This window comes from Dromaius novaehollandiae, chromosome W (assembly GCF_036370855.1).
Source record: "Dromaius novaehollandiae isolate bDroNov1 chromosome W, bDroNov1.hap1, whole genome shotgun sequence".
Taxonomy (NCBI): domain Eukaryota; kingdom Metazoa; phylum Chordata; class Aves; order Casuariiformes; family Dromaiidae; genus Dromaius; species Dromaius novaehollandiae.
Genome location: NC_088130.1, coordinates 27,979,994 through 27,998,776, shown reverse-complemented (window position 1 = coordinate 27,998,776; position 18,783 = coordinate 27,979,994). Strand labels below are relative to the sequence as shown.

The 18,783-nt window shown below is 40.6% G+C and overlaps 1 protein-coding gene across 3 annotated transcripts in view; it reads right to left on the bottom strand.

Annotated features, from left to right (window-relative positions):
- Positions 1 to 2,987: 2,987 nt before the first annotated feature.
- Positions 2,988 to 18,783, bottom strand: part of LOC112985815 (E3 ubiquitin-protein ligase TRIM36) — a 33,815-nt gene continuing 18,019 nt past the window's right edge. For 2 of the 3 annotated variants that reach the window (XM_064500984.1, XM_026104719.2), the window contains exons 3-10: positions 17,323 to 17,666; positions 13,003 to 13,149; positions 11,827 to 11,922; positions 10,600 to 10,853; positions 9,851 to 9,975; positions 9,000 to 9,293; positions 8,401 to 8,698; positions 2,988 to 6,823 (exon numbers count right to left, since the gene is read on the bottom strand). In XM_064500984.1, the coding sequence (XP_064357054.1) occupies positions 6,469 to 6,823; positions 8,401 to 8,698; positions 9,000 to 9,293; positions 9,851 to 9,975; positions 10,600 to 10,853; positions 11,827 to 11,922; positions 13,003 to 13,149; positions 17,323 to 17,666 (1,913 nt within the window). In that variant the 3' untranslated portion in view covers positions 2,988 to 6,468. The remainder of the gene's footprint in view (positions 6,824 to 8,400; positions 8,699 to 8,999; positions 9,294 to 9,850; positions 9,976 to 10,599; positions 10,854 to 11,826; positions 11,923 to 13,002; positions 13,150 to 17,322; positions 17,667 to 18,783) is intronic. The other variant, XM_064500985.1, reaches the window with a different exon arrangement.

The following is an 18,783-nucleotide window of genomic DNA, read 5'->3' as shown; positions in this document are numbered from 1 at the left end:
TTGGTCTGTTGGGAAAGAGAGAAGCCTTCCTCCACGCAGGGAGCTTGCTGCCAGACACAAGGCTCCATGGAGGTGGGGGTCTCCTGCCTGTGGCCACTAAGTATCTCCACTACAAAAGGCTGCTTTTCAGAAGAGCAGGAAGGCTGCGAGTACTGTGCTGACTCAGGGGAGCTAAAAGGCAAGGGGTTTAAAGCCGCCAAGGGCAGTGGCGAGGGGGGAGCATAACTTCAGCAATTGCAGGAGGTATTCAAGAGCCTGTGCCTGCGTCAGGTGTCCTACACGATGGGTTGCAGCAGTCAGCACTCCTGGCTCTACCACCTTCTTTTAAGTCCAGAGAAACAGTAAATCAGCCTGTCAGCTCTGCTAAGGTGCCCTGTCACATCTCAGCTCCAGGTCCTTGTGCAACTTCTGCAAATAGCCCGTTCACTGAATGCATGCCCAGGTGTGTATGAAAAGGCCTCTCTTCTATCACTTTTTATATTCTAAATAACTAGATGCAGTGAGTACACTTGGTCCAGCAATATGCCAAATCATGAATAAGGCGGCCCTAAGAACAACTACTGATATTGAGCGAGTCACAGTTTTCTGATGTTCCTAATGATTTCTTTATAAGCAGCCAAATAGCTTTGCAGAAAAAAAAAAAAAGGCATATGCACATACACCCCGAGGTAGATGCATTTGTACACGGAGGGGTTCAGTGATGAATGAATTGCTGTTTGTTTTCCAAAGTCAAGTGGTTAATTCCAACACTTTGCAGTTTTCTTAGGAAAAAACTTCTTAAATGAATCCCTAGTTTTTAATCTGCATTTATTGCTTAACTTGGCTTTGAAGGAGTATTTATGGGACAATTTCTTGAAGGAAATATTTTCATTCCAGTAGTTATGTTGTATTTACAGCATAATGTAACTAAGAATGACAACCCTTTCAAATTGTATTAACATGATTTCTACTCTTAAAGTTGTACTGTAGGTCTCCCCACCACCACTCCCCCAGAAGAAAAGGATGGGTAGATATCTGTATAACAATTCAGACAACAGTTTTTCCTAGGAGATGTCCATCTTTTAAATTAAAGGGACAAAGGCAGAGGCCAAATACAACCTTTTTGCCTAAGCCAGGGCAGAAACAAAAGCATCTGCATGTTCCTCTCCAGGAGGACTGCACCAAATCCCCTGCGTTAGCCTACCACACCACAGTGGGTTACCAGCTCCAGAAACAGCTGTTTCTGAACAACATGACAAGTTGCACTGTAGGTTGTACATTTTTAGCAGCTCTGATGAGAACCTCCTCTGACTGCCTGGCTGCCCCCACCCAGCTGGACCACTTCATGCAGAAGAAGAACCAGGCATTTTTTCCTCTCTTCAGAAACTTATTTTTACAGGATGAAAGTTTTCTGTCTACGTGGGAAGCTTCTCTCTTTCCCCTTAAGAGTTAAGGATAGCTTCTACCCCCCCCCCCCCCCAATCAGTTATGTTGTGTGTAGGAGCGGAGGATATTGCTGCTGTAGTTGTTTCCCGGTCTGAGAGAAAAAAGAAAATTCAATAGCCACAGCAAAGCAGAGCTGATGTGGGTGTAATGGAGAGTCAGAATTAAATCAACAGGTAGGAAAAAGACTTGGGGGAAAAAAAAACTTCTTTTAAACAAAAGAGAAACTGTTTGAGCCCTCTACTTCTCCCTTGCAGATGTGTTCAGAGAAATAAAAGGGTTAAGAATGAGGACTAAGCCTGTCAAACCAGGCAGAACAGCTAAAACAAATGGATCCTTTCATGCTTAGTTGGATTTGCCCAGTGCAATGTTTATAGTTGGGCAATAAGTACACAAAAAGCCTTATTATTTTGCCAAAGGAGCTAGAAATATCCTTCAGGCCAAGTCAAAGCCAATTCTTTCTAATTTGAGACGCCAGTGCAAACTGAAGTTTTCTCTCATACAGATGTGCACTTATGGAATGATGTTTTTTTTGAATCTTATAAGCCTTCAGCAAACTGTTACAGAATAGGAGGTGAGTCAAAGACCATGCACCGTCTGAATCTAGTCCTCATGGCACACATTTCAGGGAGTGCCAGAAAACAGCATTCGTTTGCTGATGTGGCTCAAAGGATATTCTTCACCCTGAATTTTTTTTCCAAGTGCTTCCTCAGACACTCTTCTGTCTTTATAGAGCTGGTTTCACACAAGCAATAAACAAACCTTTCATTTATAGGTTTGAACAACATACTTGAGGCTTGAGCTTAAGTCAGAAAGTTGAGGAAATTTAGCAAACACTGTATTTAGTTTTGATACTCCTACCTCCAAGAGGTGTCAGCTGTTCCCTCATAAAGAAGTTATGTGTATATTTATTTATTTTCTTTCTGACTGAGGTACAGCTTTGCAGCTGTCTTAATCACATTAGCACTGCTCACAGGACACTTGTGAATACAGTCTCCAGCGCTCCTAGGTACCCAATGCAACAGACCTGAAAGGAAGAACCCACCAGGAGCTGGCACTTAGAAGCAGTAACCACCCCAAGTGTCAGCCCTGACTTCAGAGACGCAGATACAAGCCCTGGCACCAGCTTTCACAATTACAGTTCAAGTCAGACAAGGGTCTGGGTCCACCTGACCTACCTTCAGGCACTGGGCTGAGGTAAGCATTACCTGTTTCCTTCATAAGGAAGGAACGGGTAGGCTCCCCTGAAAATGCCCAAGAGCCAAGTTCCTTCTAGATATACATTTCCCTCCCCTGACTGGAGAGGGAGCCTTGGGCAGCCAGGTTCCTAATACTAGCATCTTAAGTAAACACCTGCTGTGGCAACTAGCCCAAACTAGACTCCTTATCCAGTGAAAAACTAGAGGTACTTACCTGGAGCACCCCTCAGTGGGTGCATGGGCAGACTTGAGAGCCAAGCCTTTTGCAAGGAAGAACAGTGCTATCTCCCCCCAGACCACCCGTTCTCATCTACTGTAAGAAATATCATTTCAACAGGAGTGCAATAATGTGAATGAGCAAGCTACTGGATTTTCAGCTTTTATTAAAAAAAAAAGTGACATCACATTTACATTTCAGAATATTTTTAAACGAGGCCTTCTTGTTAAAGCTTTAGATATTTAAGAAAAAGGGTCTACACGATTCACACCTGCATGGAGCTTTGCAGATCACACAGTAGTCACCAAACAGCTATATTGCACAAGGATCCACACAAATACCACACCATTCTTAGCTTAGTCTACATTGTAAAGTGCTGTTTTGTAGGAAGAAACTTGTTTCGGAAAAAAAAAAGCATCTGGATACGCAAGTACCACTGAACTGCATTTCAAAGAGATGACACTTTTTCATTGTAGTGAAAAAATCCTTTGCCTCTAACAGTATGTTTTCTATTTAATAAGTGGGAGTAAGCACCATATAGTACTGTAATGAATGTGTCCAAAGTATTCAAGTAACACCAAATGCCAAATCAATTTTTAAACTGAGATAAATACAAACAGACATATAAAAACGTAGATAAATGTTCTTGTCAAAGGAAGAGTTTATAAAGTAGCATCAGTCTCTGTCCAGTAGAGTAAGTAATTGCATAGCTGAGCACATCTTAAATGAATGTAAGATAAGGCCAGAGTGGGAAAAAAAAAAAGAATTCTTCATCCCTTACCTCTATTCTCAAACTGGGACAATTTAATTTTTTTTTAAATAAGGAATGAGTCTGAGGGACTCTCGGTATTTAAGACAAAGTGTTCAGTTTATAAAGATTTCTTTAAAATAAACAGTTATGAACTGCTACATCCTAGCGATATTGATCCAGATGTTTCCAAAGAATCCCAATGCAGAAGTGTGGAATGCTAACCATGACATAAAATGTGCCATTTAGACCAGTTACTGAAACAGAGGAATCAAAAGTGACATATGTGATACTCATTTGTAGAAAAAGATTTGATCTGGGAACAACGGACCAGAAAGTCAAACCCTCCAAAATCTATAGCTTTAAGCTTATACTAGATTTGGTAGATAAATGGACAAATGGTGATGGGAAAAGACACAGCTACTAAAGAGAGAATCCTGTCTCTTGGATCTGTTTGACTTTACTGAGCTCACACACAAAAGAATGAGTGATCTAATCAATACAGTGTACTAGAATTTAGACGTTTTCAATAGTTCATTGAACAGAAAACAAAAATGGAAGGAACAATAAATTTTAACAATGGAAGGAGATCTGCTGGGTCTCACTACAATTTAAGTTATTCAAGGTACTCCTCAGTGATCTAGGAAAGGAAGCAAACAAAAAAGATACTTCTGTTACCTACAAAATTACTCAGGAACAATCCAGTCTAGAAATTATTGTGAAGAGCTGCAGGAGGTCATCAGGACTAAGTCACTAGACAAACTGGCAGATGAAATTCAACATTAATAAATACAAAATAACACACAGAGTGGGGAAACCCTGCATGTGCATAGCTTGTTTAGAACTCATCATTAGGATCATGCAGAAAACATTGCAAAAGAATCTCAGAAAACACCAGCCTGGTATTTACTATGAACCAAAAAGGCAAATACAATTTTACAACCATGGTAAAAAACAAAACCCAGAACCTTGTGAGCCTTCACAGCAGCAGAGTGTCTGTATGGAGTGCTGCTCTACTCGGCCTTGAAAGGTGAGAAAAGACAAAGAGGGGCAACAGGATGCTCACAAGCACAGAGCAGCTTCCATGTCATGAGCAACTAGGTAGATAGGAAATATGGATATGGAAAATACAAAGATGGGGAGGGTGTGATGAGAAGGAAAGACTATGATAAACATCTGCTACACAGAGAAATAACCTAAAGGATGACTAGTGACAAACGATTTGCCATTTCCCCTGCAGGATAAGTCCCAAGAAATACCCCCTGTTTTCAAACTGCTGCCTAAATCTATCAAAGTATTTCTTACACAATCACATGATTAAGCTGTGGAGCTTAATGCCCCACAGTGTTAGTAAGGCAAGAGCATTAATGGTAAGACACACACAAGAGGTTGCCTTTGCTGAGCCTACCTAGCCCCCACAGGGCTATCGCACTCACCTTGGTGCAGGTGACTTTCCTGCCAGTCACCAGAGGCTGGGAGTGTGTGGCAGGAGAACAACCCCTCCACATCGCCCCTTTCTTATCTTCCAACAGTGGCCGCTGGATGGAGGCTTAGGAGAGAGGACACTGGGAGAGGCAGACTCTAGATCTGATCAGCATGACAGTCCACACAGCAAAGCGTAGCTCAGGTTTTGCATTATGACCTACATTCATTTAAGCGTATACTGATTTTCAGGTCCCATTTCCACAACTGTATACATGTACTTAGTGAGCATACTTCACACACATTCATCAAGATAGGCTACTATACCCCAAAATCAGAAAGCACCGAGTATGTGTTAGAAACATCCTTCACTTTAGATCCATATTTTTCACGATGCAAGCTAACAGTGCAAGTACTCAAATGGATTTTTACACAGATTCCTTCCAGACAGATGCAAACACTACTACCCAATACAGTTTTTAACATGAGAGGAACAGAAATTTGAACAGAGACACCCTTTAAGGCAAAATTTGGGTCTCAAAACTTAATCAGTGCATTTTTAACATTCTTACTAAAAACAAGCCTTTATTAGGTACAAAGTTAACTTATAAAACATGTATTAAGAGAAATACCTGAATTTAAAAGTTCGCATTTCATTACTTGTGTCAACAACTCATTTGCTTTTGCCCACATACCAGGTACTATTACTCATACATGCAAATAATTCAGACTTCACACTTAGAAGTCTGATGTTTAAGGTCAAATTGCACTTTCTTTATTTTATGTAGCCTATACTAAAAACCTGGAAGAGCAAAAAAAATTACCATTATGCCACCAACTATACACCAGGTGTCAGAATTAGAGTTTTAGCTTATAGTCACATTAAAGATACATGAAATACGATCAGTTTTTAGTTTACCCTTCTCCTTCCAAATACAACCTAAACGTTCAGCTGCAGTTTTGATTTCTCACTGCTTTGTATTTGTGCAAGTGTTATTTAGTACTAAAAGGCCCACCCTAGTGGTGCTCATGGATTAGTCAGAAAGCATTTGACCACTCAAATGCATTCAGGCAGATTTCTTAAAGGATAATGGCAATCACACACTGGCAGCTTTGACTCCATTAATGCAAAACCAACTATGTAAGGATTTAAATTACTTAAAAGGCAGATTTCCACCCCGAGGAGAAATTTTGGTTGCTAATCAAACTTCTTCCCAACCGCCTCCCCCTGGGAAGAAAGTCTGCGGAGAACAGCATCGCACAGATCACAAGAAAGGCAGGAGAGCTGCTGGAAGAACGTTTCCCACTTGTAGAAGCGACTGGGCCATTTGTTTAAAAAAAACATGACCCAAACGCTTTTGTGCAGCACTTAAATATGATGTAATTAATTAGGACTGAACGCTAAGGCAGAACACTTCTCATTTTCCATCTCAAAACAGCAATGGGAAGAGATCACTGTATTATATGTCATCTTGGTACTCCAAGTAGTTTGCTGCGATGGCTTCCTCAAGATGAATTCCTGAGCCACCCATTAAAGCAAATGCCGGATACATTATACCAGAGCAGTCCACCTGGCGCTCATAAAGGCATTTCATATGATCTGCATCATAGAAGCCAACCTTGCCTTTGTCATAGTCAAGGCAGACCCCGATACACGATGGCATGGGAAGAATTCTGCTCGCTGAATCTTTTGGGGCAGCAGGTGCCTTGGGGATAAAGAAACTTCTCATGCCTAAAGTGACCAGTGTAAAAGGCTGTGATGATTCAAAGCAGGTATCTTCACTCCCACTGTCATGACCACTGTCTTGTTCGTATCTAGAATAGAAAAAAAAAGTTTGCTTTTGTCAAACTGAAGTGTTATCTGCAATTTAAATGAGAAAATATTTTTGTAAGACAGGTAACACTACACAAGCACCCACAAAACCTTGTGCATAAGAATATACCTAAGTCAGAAGGAAAGATGCATTAGTAGTTGGGGAACACTCACTTAGGCCACTTCAAACACAGTTAATGAAGGTGAACACTAATGAGGATGCAACTGGAGAAAGTTTTACTAAGGTGCTCAACTTGCAGCTTTATCTAAACAGACTTGTGAAAGATGATCTGTAATGAACTTAAAGTTACAGGAAATAAGTTAACATGAGTAGTAGCTTAGCAAATATGACTAATCACTACAGGCAGGATATGTTCAACTTGAACATATTTACATGATGTTAAACAACACAAGTAAATACATTTAACATTACTGTTGCACTACGAGTTTTCCATGTCACTGCTGTATTATATTGTCTTTTAAATACACAACACAGCATGTTATGTTCTAGCTTTAAAAAAATAATAATAATTTGGACTCTTTGGGGAGGTCTCCCTGAACTCCTGGTTCCTAGTTGGTGACTGGGGGAAGTTTGTAGCCAGATCTGTTCAGTCTGCAAAGTTTTCCCTACTTTTCTACCAGATGAAGACAGATCACAGAAGCATACAAGCCATCATTCTTCTGCGTGTACAATTCCTAGGTGGCTTTTTTTGTTGGCTGTGTCTCAGCTAAAGGTTTCCAGATATTTGTGTGAATAAGGAAAAAGGGATAAGGAAACAGGATTTAATTTCTCACTTTGCAAAAAGGCTCTGTCTGACCTCAAGCAACTCAAAACATTGGCATTTTTACAGTTTTAGTACGTTATATAGGAAGAAGCCAATACACGTTAGATTCCTGAAAAATTTCAAGTCCCCAGGGAATACCCCCTCAGCCCACAGTTCCTAGACACATCCAAGATTACTATAATTGTAATTGAGAGCTGGAAGTGTTTTTGCTGGTTTGCCCATTGTACTTTGGCTTGTGCCTAGTATCATCCCAGTACAGTATCCAAGAAGATAGCCGGGATAAGTCAGTGACTTGGAATCCACTGTGAAGAAAGCTACCAAAAAGATACACAGTGAACACTGTACCCCCGAATGGCAGGCAAACGTAGCAAGCTCAGGGAATTAAAGCAGAGTCCACCTATTGATTATTAAACATTGCTTCAATCTTGCAACTAAAGGATTTTTTTCTTTCTTGCTTTCATTTACGTATCTTGACATATATAGGAACATGACTTCTTTCCCCCAAAAGAAAGAAAATAAGACTATGGATAATTAAAAGCGCACCTTTCTATTAACATTTGGAAAAACAAAACAAAACAAAAACAACCCTCCACCCCAACCCAAAATAAAAACAACTTTGCATACACCAGATCCTTCAAACTACTTTCCACTGATTAGGGTTCATGTTGTTTACTGATTTAGACCGGACTTCCGCTTAATTTATTTTTCAAAAAGCCATCTACTTATATAGAGCATGTATTATATAAGAACATGTATTATATAGAACATATATTATGCAAGAATCCACAATTTACCTTGGGCTGGTCACATCACGGGGATTATGAAGCCATTCCTGTATCTTGGCGCTAGAAGCAACTCCCACTTTCACCAGGTATGAATGGGCTTCCACATGAAAAGCCCAGAAATGCTTTCCTTTGGCAATCCCAGTGTCGCCAATGATGTAATCCAGGGTTGTGTAACATCCAACCTGTATGCGTTCAGCTCCTAGCAGCAGAGGAAATCCAGCCCTGCTTTCCACAGAGCTCCTTCTTGGGTTCAGCAGGAGATGTTCGCTGTTGTACCCACATTTGTCATCAAAAAGAAAACTAAAAACTGAAAAATAGTATCCCAAAAATTGACCATTAGTTAACAACCTGGTGTTCTGTGCTTATAAACTACATTTTAGCACGCACTGGCATTTGAAATTCTCACTTATAAAAGCTACCAGGAATGTCACACAAGCTAACATAGTCTCCATATGCTAAATAATGTGTTTGTTAACAAAGCTTCTATACATTTATGCAACTGGAAAACGGTAAAATAGAAGTCTGAGAGCTTCTAGAAATTGCCTACAGCTTCTCTTAACATCTACAGATATAAATTCAGCACCTTCTGGATATAAATAAAATAGTACCTGGAGCTGGAGGTGTATGCAAGATAACTTCTCTGCTCCAAGGGCTGCAGATGGACCCTTTATATCCTCGAACTCTAAAGGCATAGCTACTGTTGTTATCAAGATCAGATATTACTTTGCTCTTGCTGCAAACTTCGATCTCCTGCCACGTCACACTCTCCTCGTCTTTATTAAGCTTCCGATACTCAAGGACATAGATATCAGCTGAATCTGCTTTCCCAGGACATTCCCAACTGATCACAGCCTTGTTGTACATTTTGCTTTTTTCTTCATTGATTTCTGGTACACCTAGACCTGGAACGCCAGAGATTAAGGAGAAAAAAACCATTAAAATTTAGATTTATGTTGTTTTAAAATTAACTATATAAGCCCTTTGTACAGTGGTTATAGTGCAGTGAAGAAGAAAATCTGACTCAACACAGTGAAAGAGTGCAGGTGAGGATGGTTCTGTTCACGCGCTGAAATAAATCTCTTATTTTCTGTGCTTACTTTGACAGTTCTCCATTATTATTTATTTTTGCTGACAAGCCAAAAACCATACAAAACCCAATCCTTTTCTTCATTCAAAGACAAGCTTCTAGCAAGACGAGGTAGGTCTTACTTAATTACAGTATTTTAGAAGGCAACATAAACTGGTACGGAAGATGATAGCATCTTAGCAGGTTTATCAAAGCTGAAGCTAGCATTGCCGATAGGTAATGCTTTGTCTATCATGGAGAAAGAGGGAACAACGGAAGCCAAAAGGTGCATGACAGAGTTATTTAACTGCAGCCCTGTCTAAATCTTGTTTCTCTGTAGAGAGAGCCTTAAAGGCCATAGATCAAGAAAAACCTGCTGCTCTTGCAACTTACCACTGGAATAGAAGGACAAGTCACCAAGGACCTCTTCTTGCTTCGCTACGTCCACCACAAAGTCTTGAAAAGAAGTTTCAGCTGCTGGCCTGAAGCTCTTTAGAGATTCAGTAGCCTTCTGGATTCTGAAAGCACAAGGTTGAGGGAAGAGAGAAGAGGGAATTCATATGTATGCATTTCTTAAAATAAGACTTTTCTTTTAAAACAAGAACTAACATTTTTATTTTCATGTAATTACTGAAGTCTCCCAGGAATTTGTCTCGCCAGACAGAACTTAACTGCAAAATTTAAATGCCTTTTGTATATTGATGTAAAGATAATGAACACATAGTAGTTCAGACGGCAGAACATCTGAACTATTTGGGGAATTACGTTCAAAGAACAAAATAGTTGTGAAGTGCTAATGGAGAACAACTATTAAGATCAAAGAGTTCAAAGCCAGAACAGAACTATTAGATTAACTTGCAAATTCCCGATACAATCTCTGAGCAAAGACAGGCACCAATGAGCTGAATGGACTACCCTTATATTGCAGTTCTGCTAAGCGAGGCTAGATGTCGTAGGAGAGAATCTCGTGTGTGCCATTTCTTAGCATGCACTGGAACATAGTAATTTCTACCAAACACCACCTGGACCACCTGTGAACCTCTGCAAATACAGGATACTGCATTGAGAACTTTGGTATCAGACACCAGAAGAGTACGCTTGAACAGACATCCTGTACCTAAAACGGAAGATATTTAAAATACCTGACATGAAGTTGTTTTGCTGTTTGGACAAAACAAGACTGATCAGTTTCTTTGAGCACTTCTTGAGCATATCCTACAAGGCCGTTATTTTCCAGAAGACCTTGATATTCTTCTATTTGGGTTTGTAGTTTCTCCAGCCTTAAATTCTTAGATGCTTCTATTGCCCTGAGAGCTACTGATCTCTTCTCTTGCAGAACATCAAATAGTTTCTCAAAATTCTGAGATGCTTCTTCTTTAGCTCTCTCACCATTGCACTAGGAGGGAACAAAATACATTTGAGAGAGATTCCACAGCACTGTGGCATGAGTACAGCAGCATATTGAAGGTTTTTCAAAACATCATAGCACTCTAGTCATCTGTTTGGCAGACAAGACTAGTATTTTCAGTATTTAACAACACAATAAAGCTCATATGAGCAACACTACACCCAAGCTAGAAAGCATTTACTATTTGAACACAGCAAATGAAGATTAGGAAAATATTCCTCTGATTACTTCTTGAATTATGCAGGACATTTCTCTGTCTAAACAGCTCATATGAAAGCACTATAAAAGCAAGTCAGCCTCTGAAGTCTTCATGCCCAAGAGCCAGGTGTTCTTCCAGTTTCCCCAATTGTCCTGAATCAGGAGTCAAATCCATTTTCCCACATATGCCCTCAGAACAGCAGGCCCATCTCTGACTATGCTGGATAAGGAACTACAAAGCACAGGTATGGTCTGTATCAAGATATGGACAGGGCTAGGAGCTCCTGCCATTTCCATACAAATTTTTCAGCTTGTGTGCAAGTATGCTTCTCCACTCTGGGTTCTCTACACGTAGTTTTTGTGCTTAACTAACTTTATTGCAACAGCCTCTCAAATTAAACAGAGGGTATAAATTGAGCAGTGACATTAATACCCAGAGCTTTAACTCTAATCCACTTCTCTGAAATAAGGCTCATCTGATACCTTAACCAATTACATTTACAGTACCATCCAAAACTTCCATTCTGGGCAGATTGCTTATGTTGTCCAAATTTGCCTCACCATTAGAATTATGCCTTACAGTAGACAAGTGTGATTCAATGCTAACACAAATTACAGAAACTGTTTTATTGGCTAACTGGAAGAAAAGAAAAGAAAAAATTAAAAAAAAAAAAAGGATTTGAAAGGCTTTACTGAGAACAGTGCAAGTCCCTGTTGTGTGCCTTCAAGGACCATCCCCAAGCAATTAGCAGGTCATGCTTACCTCTGTTTCCTTCATCAGGAGACCCAGCTGAGAGATTTGACTTTTTACCTGGCTCTCCTTACTGATGAGGTATTCTATATCTTTTGAAAGCTTCTCCTGTTAAAATACAATAGCAAGCTGGCAGAACACAGATATCCCACTCAAACCAGCGCAGGTAAGTCGTCCGGCTGGCCCTCAGTTTGTCTAGTTATGAGGCTGAAAACCCACTACCAGTTATGAAAGCCAACGCTGCGGAGACCTGTTGTTCAGTGATCGACAACGAGCGTGCCCAGCAATCAGGCCACCCACCGTTCTGAGCAGGGCTAGGAGCAGAGGCTTCTAACGCCAACATGCAACAGCCTAACTTGACCCACCCTTCCCCAGCCACAGGAGCCATCCTCTCTTAGACCGAGCAACATGAGGCTCGCGGGCATTACTGAAACTTAGCAAAAAGCCTCCTCAGTTATTATTAACTCCTTTGCAATAAGATTTAGTAGAAAAAGGAGTGGTTTGGAACACTAACTTTCTGAGTGTTTCTGCACTTCCCTATTTGCAAAAGGGTCAGCAACCATACAGGAATAGCCTTGCAAACAACAGGTGAGGAGGCCAAGGAGCACAAGGCAAGCAGGGTTGGGGTTTTTTTGTTTGTTTTTTTGTTTTTTTGGTGGGGAAGAAGAGAGGAAAAAAAAAGGAAGAAGAGGAAGTAGCAGCAATCATTCGCTAATAACAAAGCAATGCCTGCAAGTCTTCCCTATTCTAATACGCTTAGAGAATTAACAGATACATAACATACAAGGTCCCCAAAGTTATTTCAGATCCAAATTTATCTGGAGTGGTCTTAAGGTGTCAGTTCATCCAAGCCACAAGGATACTTGTCTGAACCTTCAGTGGTGAGAACTAGACTGCAAAGTATTAACTGCTTAAGCCTTTTGCCTTCGTCAATACTGCAGTACAGTTGGCTAAAATAAAGTAGAAGCACTCTAAAGGAGTTATGGTTCAAGTGTCAAGGAATACATAGTTTGATTTGTCAGACACACACTAAGTCGCACTAATACACATATTAACAGATGTTGCACAAGAGCACACCTCATGACTAGTTCAGTGTCCTCGCTTTCTGCCAGAGAGAGTTTGTCCTTACACCAGAAGCTCAGTACTCTTCCCCTTCTTAAGGCCAGGTCAAACAATATTTACTTTTACCTTAAGGGTTTTGTAGGCAGTGCTCATAGTTGTTACTCTATGGTTTGCATGAGATCCACCCAGTTTACAAAGATGACAAACAGGCCTTCTGCAAATTTCACAGTACATGTTTACCCTCTCCATTTCATGTTCTGGGCACATCAAAATCTGAAAAGACAGCAGAGAGAATGCAGGTGTATTTCTAAAAACTGAGGAGCTCAACAAGCCATTAAAACAAACAATCCCACAGCAGTATCCAATTCCTTCACTGCATTTTTATATTCACTTTATCCACCATCATTTTATATATGTCCATGCAAGCGATATCCAAGGAATGAACACACACAGCATCAGTGAGGTTTACACTGAGTAAATCTGTAGCAACGTCCACGTACACACCACATAGCCTGCACACTGCAATTAACTTTGCTATTCCCTGAGTTTGTTTGCATGCCCCACATTATCACACTTAACCAGCTCCCTGGCACTCCTGGTCAGAGCTGTAAATGCAATACAGCAACACACCCCGCCCTGTCAAACTTAACCTCTGCCAAACCAGCTTCTCAATTCTCTCCCGTAAGAGCTATGAACTATTTCCTGAAGCCAGAGTTGGCATAATCCAGTAACGATCTAAATCTAAACTAGACTCAAATCAGCCACTTAGCCCATTGCTCTTGGAGCAACAAATAAAACACAGCCTCCAACACCAGTTACAGTCAGCTTAAAGAGAGTGAGCCTAACTGTTTCTTTTTTATTTTGTCTGACTCCAATTACAAGTTGTTCAGAGTGAGTGCCATTTCCAATATCAGATGAAATGTTTTTTTGAAAAATACGCTGTTCACTAAAAATCACCTTTCAAAATTGAACAAGCTGGAATAATTGCTCAAAGAGAAAAATGCAGTTCAAGCTTGGACAACAGATAAACACATCTAAAGGGGGGAGGGGGGGAATAAAATCCATTGCCCCATTGCAGAATACTGTGAGGCAGCGTTTGGGACCATCTACACTGCCACAGAAGAGCTCTTGAAAAAGGTTCTCAGCTGCAAGCCAAGGAGAACAAGCAGCAGTACCATGCAGGTCAAAACAGTCGAGCCATTAAAAAAAAAAAAAAGAAAGAAAAAAAAGAAAAAAGGAAAAAAGGAAAAGACAGGGAAGAGCACAAAAATAGAAGTTTGCTAGCAGTATAAATATGGACACACTAAGCTAAAAATACAGGCCTTCCCTGAAACCAGCTGCCAGCCCCCAATGTTCCCTTAGGCTTCGATGAACAGGGTAAAGAGATCAGTCTCACAAGCACCTTGGTACACATGGCTATCATTAGACAGAACACGATAAACTATTCTGCTGTCACTGCCCACTGGATTATAGAAAGGAAGCTTTCCTGAAAGCCAGCTGTGCAAGCCGACATCTACAAAAACCTGCAGTCATGCTGTTAGTCCAGGTATGTCATTTTTACACAGCACTGTCTAGCCACACCAATAGAAACCATATATTTTTATTCACCCGCTCATGTGAACATGAATTACAAACTGCAGGCTGGAGACAGAAGAGGTCAGCAGATTATCTTGTTCAGTCCTCTCAAATGCAGGAACAATTGGTCTAGTATGTGCCTCGTCCATCCCCACCACACGTTACAAAGTGCTCTCCAGTCTGATATTAAATTAATCAAAGTGGTGACTGGGAACATTGTGTAGGAGACTAACAAATACTCCAAGCATTCAGTTCAGGTCTTAACAGGGCAGTGTAATGAAATATGCATTTTTTTTTTCCTCATGTTAACCTGAAACAGTCCTCAAAAAGATCTCTATAACAGCACAGTAAAGCTCAGTTTGTTTTTGTTGGGAAGCTTTTATAAAAGTAATATATCTATAGCTGATGTATCTATACTATGGCTTTGTTGTTGCTGTTGTTTTTTAAACAATACCTCTGTCTTCGCATATAGTTTTAAAAAGCCAGAGTTCCCATTAGCACTTGGTATATCAAGGTCAGGATGATCAAAACTACTTTTCCCTATTTGGCTCTGCTTCAACAGAATTTAACTACTGATTTTTGTATGCACCACATGTTGTTAAACTACAGGCAGATTAAGTTCGGGTTTAAGAGTACACAAAGCTCAAGAAACCTTTGGTGTTTTTAAGTAGCAATATTGTAGCAGGAGGGTTTAAGTCTTATAGAAGAAAAGCTTGTAGGGAGCCATAGAGCATTTTAGATCAATAGCTGTGGGAAGAAGAGAGCATACACATTTTCAACATACTTGTTTATCCAATAAAGTGCCATTTTACACAGATAGCTGTGTGCTAGTACATTTTAAAGCTGTGCTTGTTATTAACTGCAATGAATATGTTAAACCCAGAAAGAACCCCACTAAGTGAACTACTGGATGTTTATTATCTACTGGCTTATTAACTCTTGAGGCTCAAGTTTCTCCAATCTCACCTACAAGAGAACATCAGTCCAGTGCTTCTTGTACACAGCATAACTTTAATGAAAGGTCTGTTTTTTATAGATTTTAAATTTATGAAAAATACAGGTAAACCATGGCAAGTAGCATATTTTACAGTATTAAATTTAGTACCTTAGCTTGAAGACTTTGTTAGAGATATAAACATGAACCTAACTTTTTGAGTCTGAATTAGCAGTTGTGCCAGAGTTGAGCCTGCTTGTTGAGGGGAGACACTCTAGGATTAAAATCAAGAGAAGGCCCAGGCAGGAGCCTTTTCCAGAACTGAGCTCATTTCAAGTTAGCTCTGTAGAAATTTTAGCATTGATGTGATATTATTCATGAATGGCATGAGTAGATTTTAACCTTAGAGCCCAGGTAAATCTTTACATCTATATTTTAGGCTACTGGGGGAAAACGACCCACCCGAGGTTTCCTGTAAAGTCAAATCCACACCGATAAAATACCTGAATTATTTCTAGCTCTAGAAGAGCTGAGGTCTAGTCAGCTGCACAAGAGGGTCCACATTTGTATAAGCTTAAATGTCTGTTTTGGCCTACAACAAAAGCTGGTTCATAGAGAAGCTGAAGAAAAGCCTAGTATTGTAAAGCATTAGCCATAAGAAGAGGCAGCACAGAGCAAGAAGTTTCACAAACCCAAACTGAAATTCCCTGACCACCAATACTTCTGGTGTTTGCAGGACCTTTAATGAGACAGGGGTTGCAGGGCCAATGCGTGCTTTGCCTGCTCTCCCTAATCTAATGTTAATCTGCTCTGGGGCCAGACAAGAGCTCTCCTCCAAGAGGAAGCCTGGTATAGCTGACATGCTTGCTTGCAGCAAACGGACTCTGCCTTCCTGCTTAAAACCTTCCCTCGTGCTATATCGCTCACACTATATCCCTTCTATAACGACAGACCTAAGCAATGTGCTGGAAAAAGCTCCAGAAGAATGCCTCATTACTGGAGGTACTTTGAATTGAGCTTGCTGTGTCCCTGTGCACCAGAACCACTACCTGCACGGGACCAAGAGCTAGTATTACAGTAAGTATGGCCAGTCCCCTCCAGAGAGCTGTAGCCCCAAGTCTTGCTGTCACAAACCAGTCTATGAAAATCAGCCCAAGGCTGGCTCTCTGTCACAGGCCACAGGGCATGCTGCAAATGCAGGGACATTAAGACCTGCTGCAGTCTTTTGTTAGAGATGGCAGCTGTAACAATTGCCCCTCTCATGTAACTTCAACTCAATAGGGCACAGCCATGTTCTGCATCAGCTTAGCAGCAGAAACAAAGGTAACTAGTTTGCAGTCACTCTGTTTTGCCTGAATGCAGCAGCAGCATGAGAAGTAGAAAACTAGTCATTACTGTTTTCCTCTTCTGCTACAGCTAAGAAATAATGGGGTGTAGTGACAGTGCAGGCTTGAACTCCACCTCCTGCTACTGGCAGATGCTTTGTGTGTGTGTGGGGGGGGGGTTGATGCTCTGCTTGAGATCAAGTTCAGGCAAAAAACATCCAAAGGGAACCTGCACAAAGTTGGGGAGGGAAAAGTGTTCTTTTAGTTTACCACACACACATGTCCTGCTTGACCTGACCTTTAGAGAAAAGCACTGCAATTCTAGTTGTTCAAGATCATCAAGTCTCACAAAAGGACAACAAACCACAAATAACACAATCCATTCCTCAAAGTAAAAAAATCCTTTATTCTAGGGTCCCCTTCAAATACATTTTCTATGTACTTGTCAGCTCCAACTACCTCAGCATCCACAAGAACGAAAGCTTATGATTTACTCAATAAGTAACAGCAGAAGTCAATAAAGCAACAATGATTCTAAAAAGCAACTACCGCTGCACAGATGTGTCTACAAGCTATATCCAAATGCTGCACTATATTAAGATATACACTTACCTTGGGTCTGAAGTTGGTGGTTGGTCCTACATACTCATGCTGGGCTTTTACAGTTCCCCAAGGATGGTATACTTTGAAACATTCATTGCAATAGCTTGCACTGCAGTCCATGCAGCTCTTTGTGGATTCTTGAGCTGGAGGTTTGCAGAAATCGCACATAATAGCTGTGGCTGCCCTGGCTGCCTGCCTGTATCTTTCCACAATGGTTTCCAAAGTAAGGTTTCGAAATAAGCCACTGATGCCACGTTCTCCAAGATCAATATCATGCCGACAGCCAGGACAAGGAAACATAGTTGTTCTAGGAGTCAGTGAATTGCGTTTTCTGCCTGTATAGACAGCAAATCCTGGTTTAGTAGGAGCATAAACAGGAGAGTTTTAGATGTTTCAGGAACATAGGAATTTATGAACCAATCCCAAACTATTTTAGCACATCATCCAAACCAATACAATAGTAATTCATATGCATTCTGCCAAGCCAAAGAGAACAGATTTGCCATTACAAAGCACTGTAATGTTTGAGTACAGACACATTACAAACTACACTAAAACTTAATTTGATGTTAAGATGAATTTAACTGTTCCAATTCTATCATCTGCTTCCTGCAATTTCGTTTCTCGCAGCATCACTATGTCAACATCACTACCCTTTTTCTTCAAAGCAGGCCCTGCATAGCCAGACATTTGTAAAAATAATTTCTTTTCTGTTCAGAACGTCTCACCATCTCTGCACAAGGTGTGGAAGAGGACTGCCTAAACTCATGGCAAGTCACTTGGGGCTAGTTACTTTAACTAGTCTGAGGGTTTACACAGGAACAAACTCTTTTCTTTCATAAGCCTAAAACACTCCTATGGCAATTACATAGCACGTAAAGCTTCAAAAGGCACTCCCTTAAGAGAACGCTCTGGAGATCCTCGTCTAGTTTTGGATGCATTCAAGTTGCAGACATTTTTAAACACTAAACATGTACTTCCGGAAACCAATGAGTATTAGGCTGCCCAGATACAGAGTCATGGCTTTGTAACATGTTCAAGCGAAGGATGCTTATTCTCAGAGTGAGAGCAAATAGTTATTCCCAGATGAGTATAGCCAGTTTTGAGCTCCTAGAAGTTTGCTTTGACTGAGACACACTTATCTTGCTTTTCCCAAGAGGAGTCATAAAAACAGCCAGCAAGAGAACCAAAGCAAACTAAATCAGTTAGTCAAAACATGCATGGCTGACTTGGCCTTTCTCCAGCTGAATGGCCTTGATAAAGGAGGATTGTTAACTAAACCTGCACAGAAATCAAAGGGAACCTTATCACTGAGATGAGTAAGTTTGAGAGACTCCCTTACCCTGAGTTAGGGAACCATAGATCTGCATGATTAAACAGAGTAAGCCTATTGCTTTTTGTTTCAGAAAGAGACTGCAGAGAGGTTACATTCCCACCAAATAGCTACGCGAAAATTTCTCCTTCTCTCCA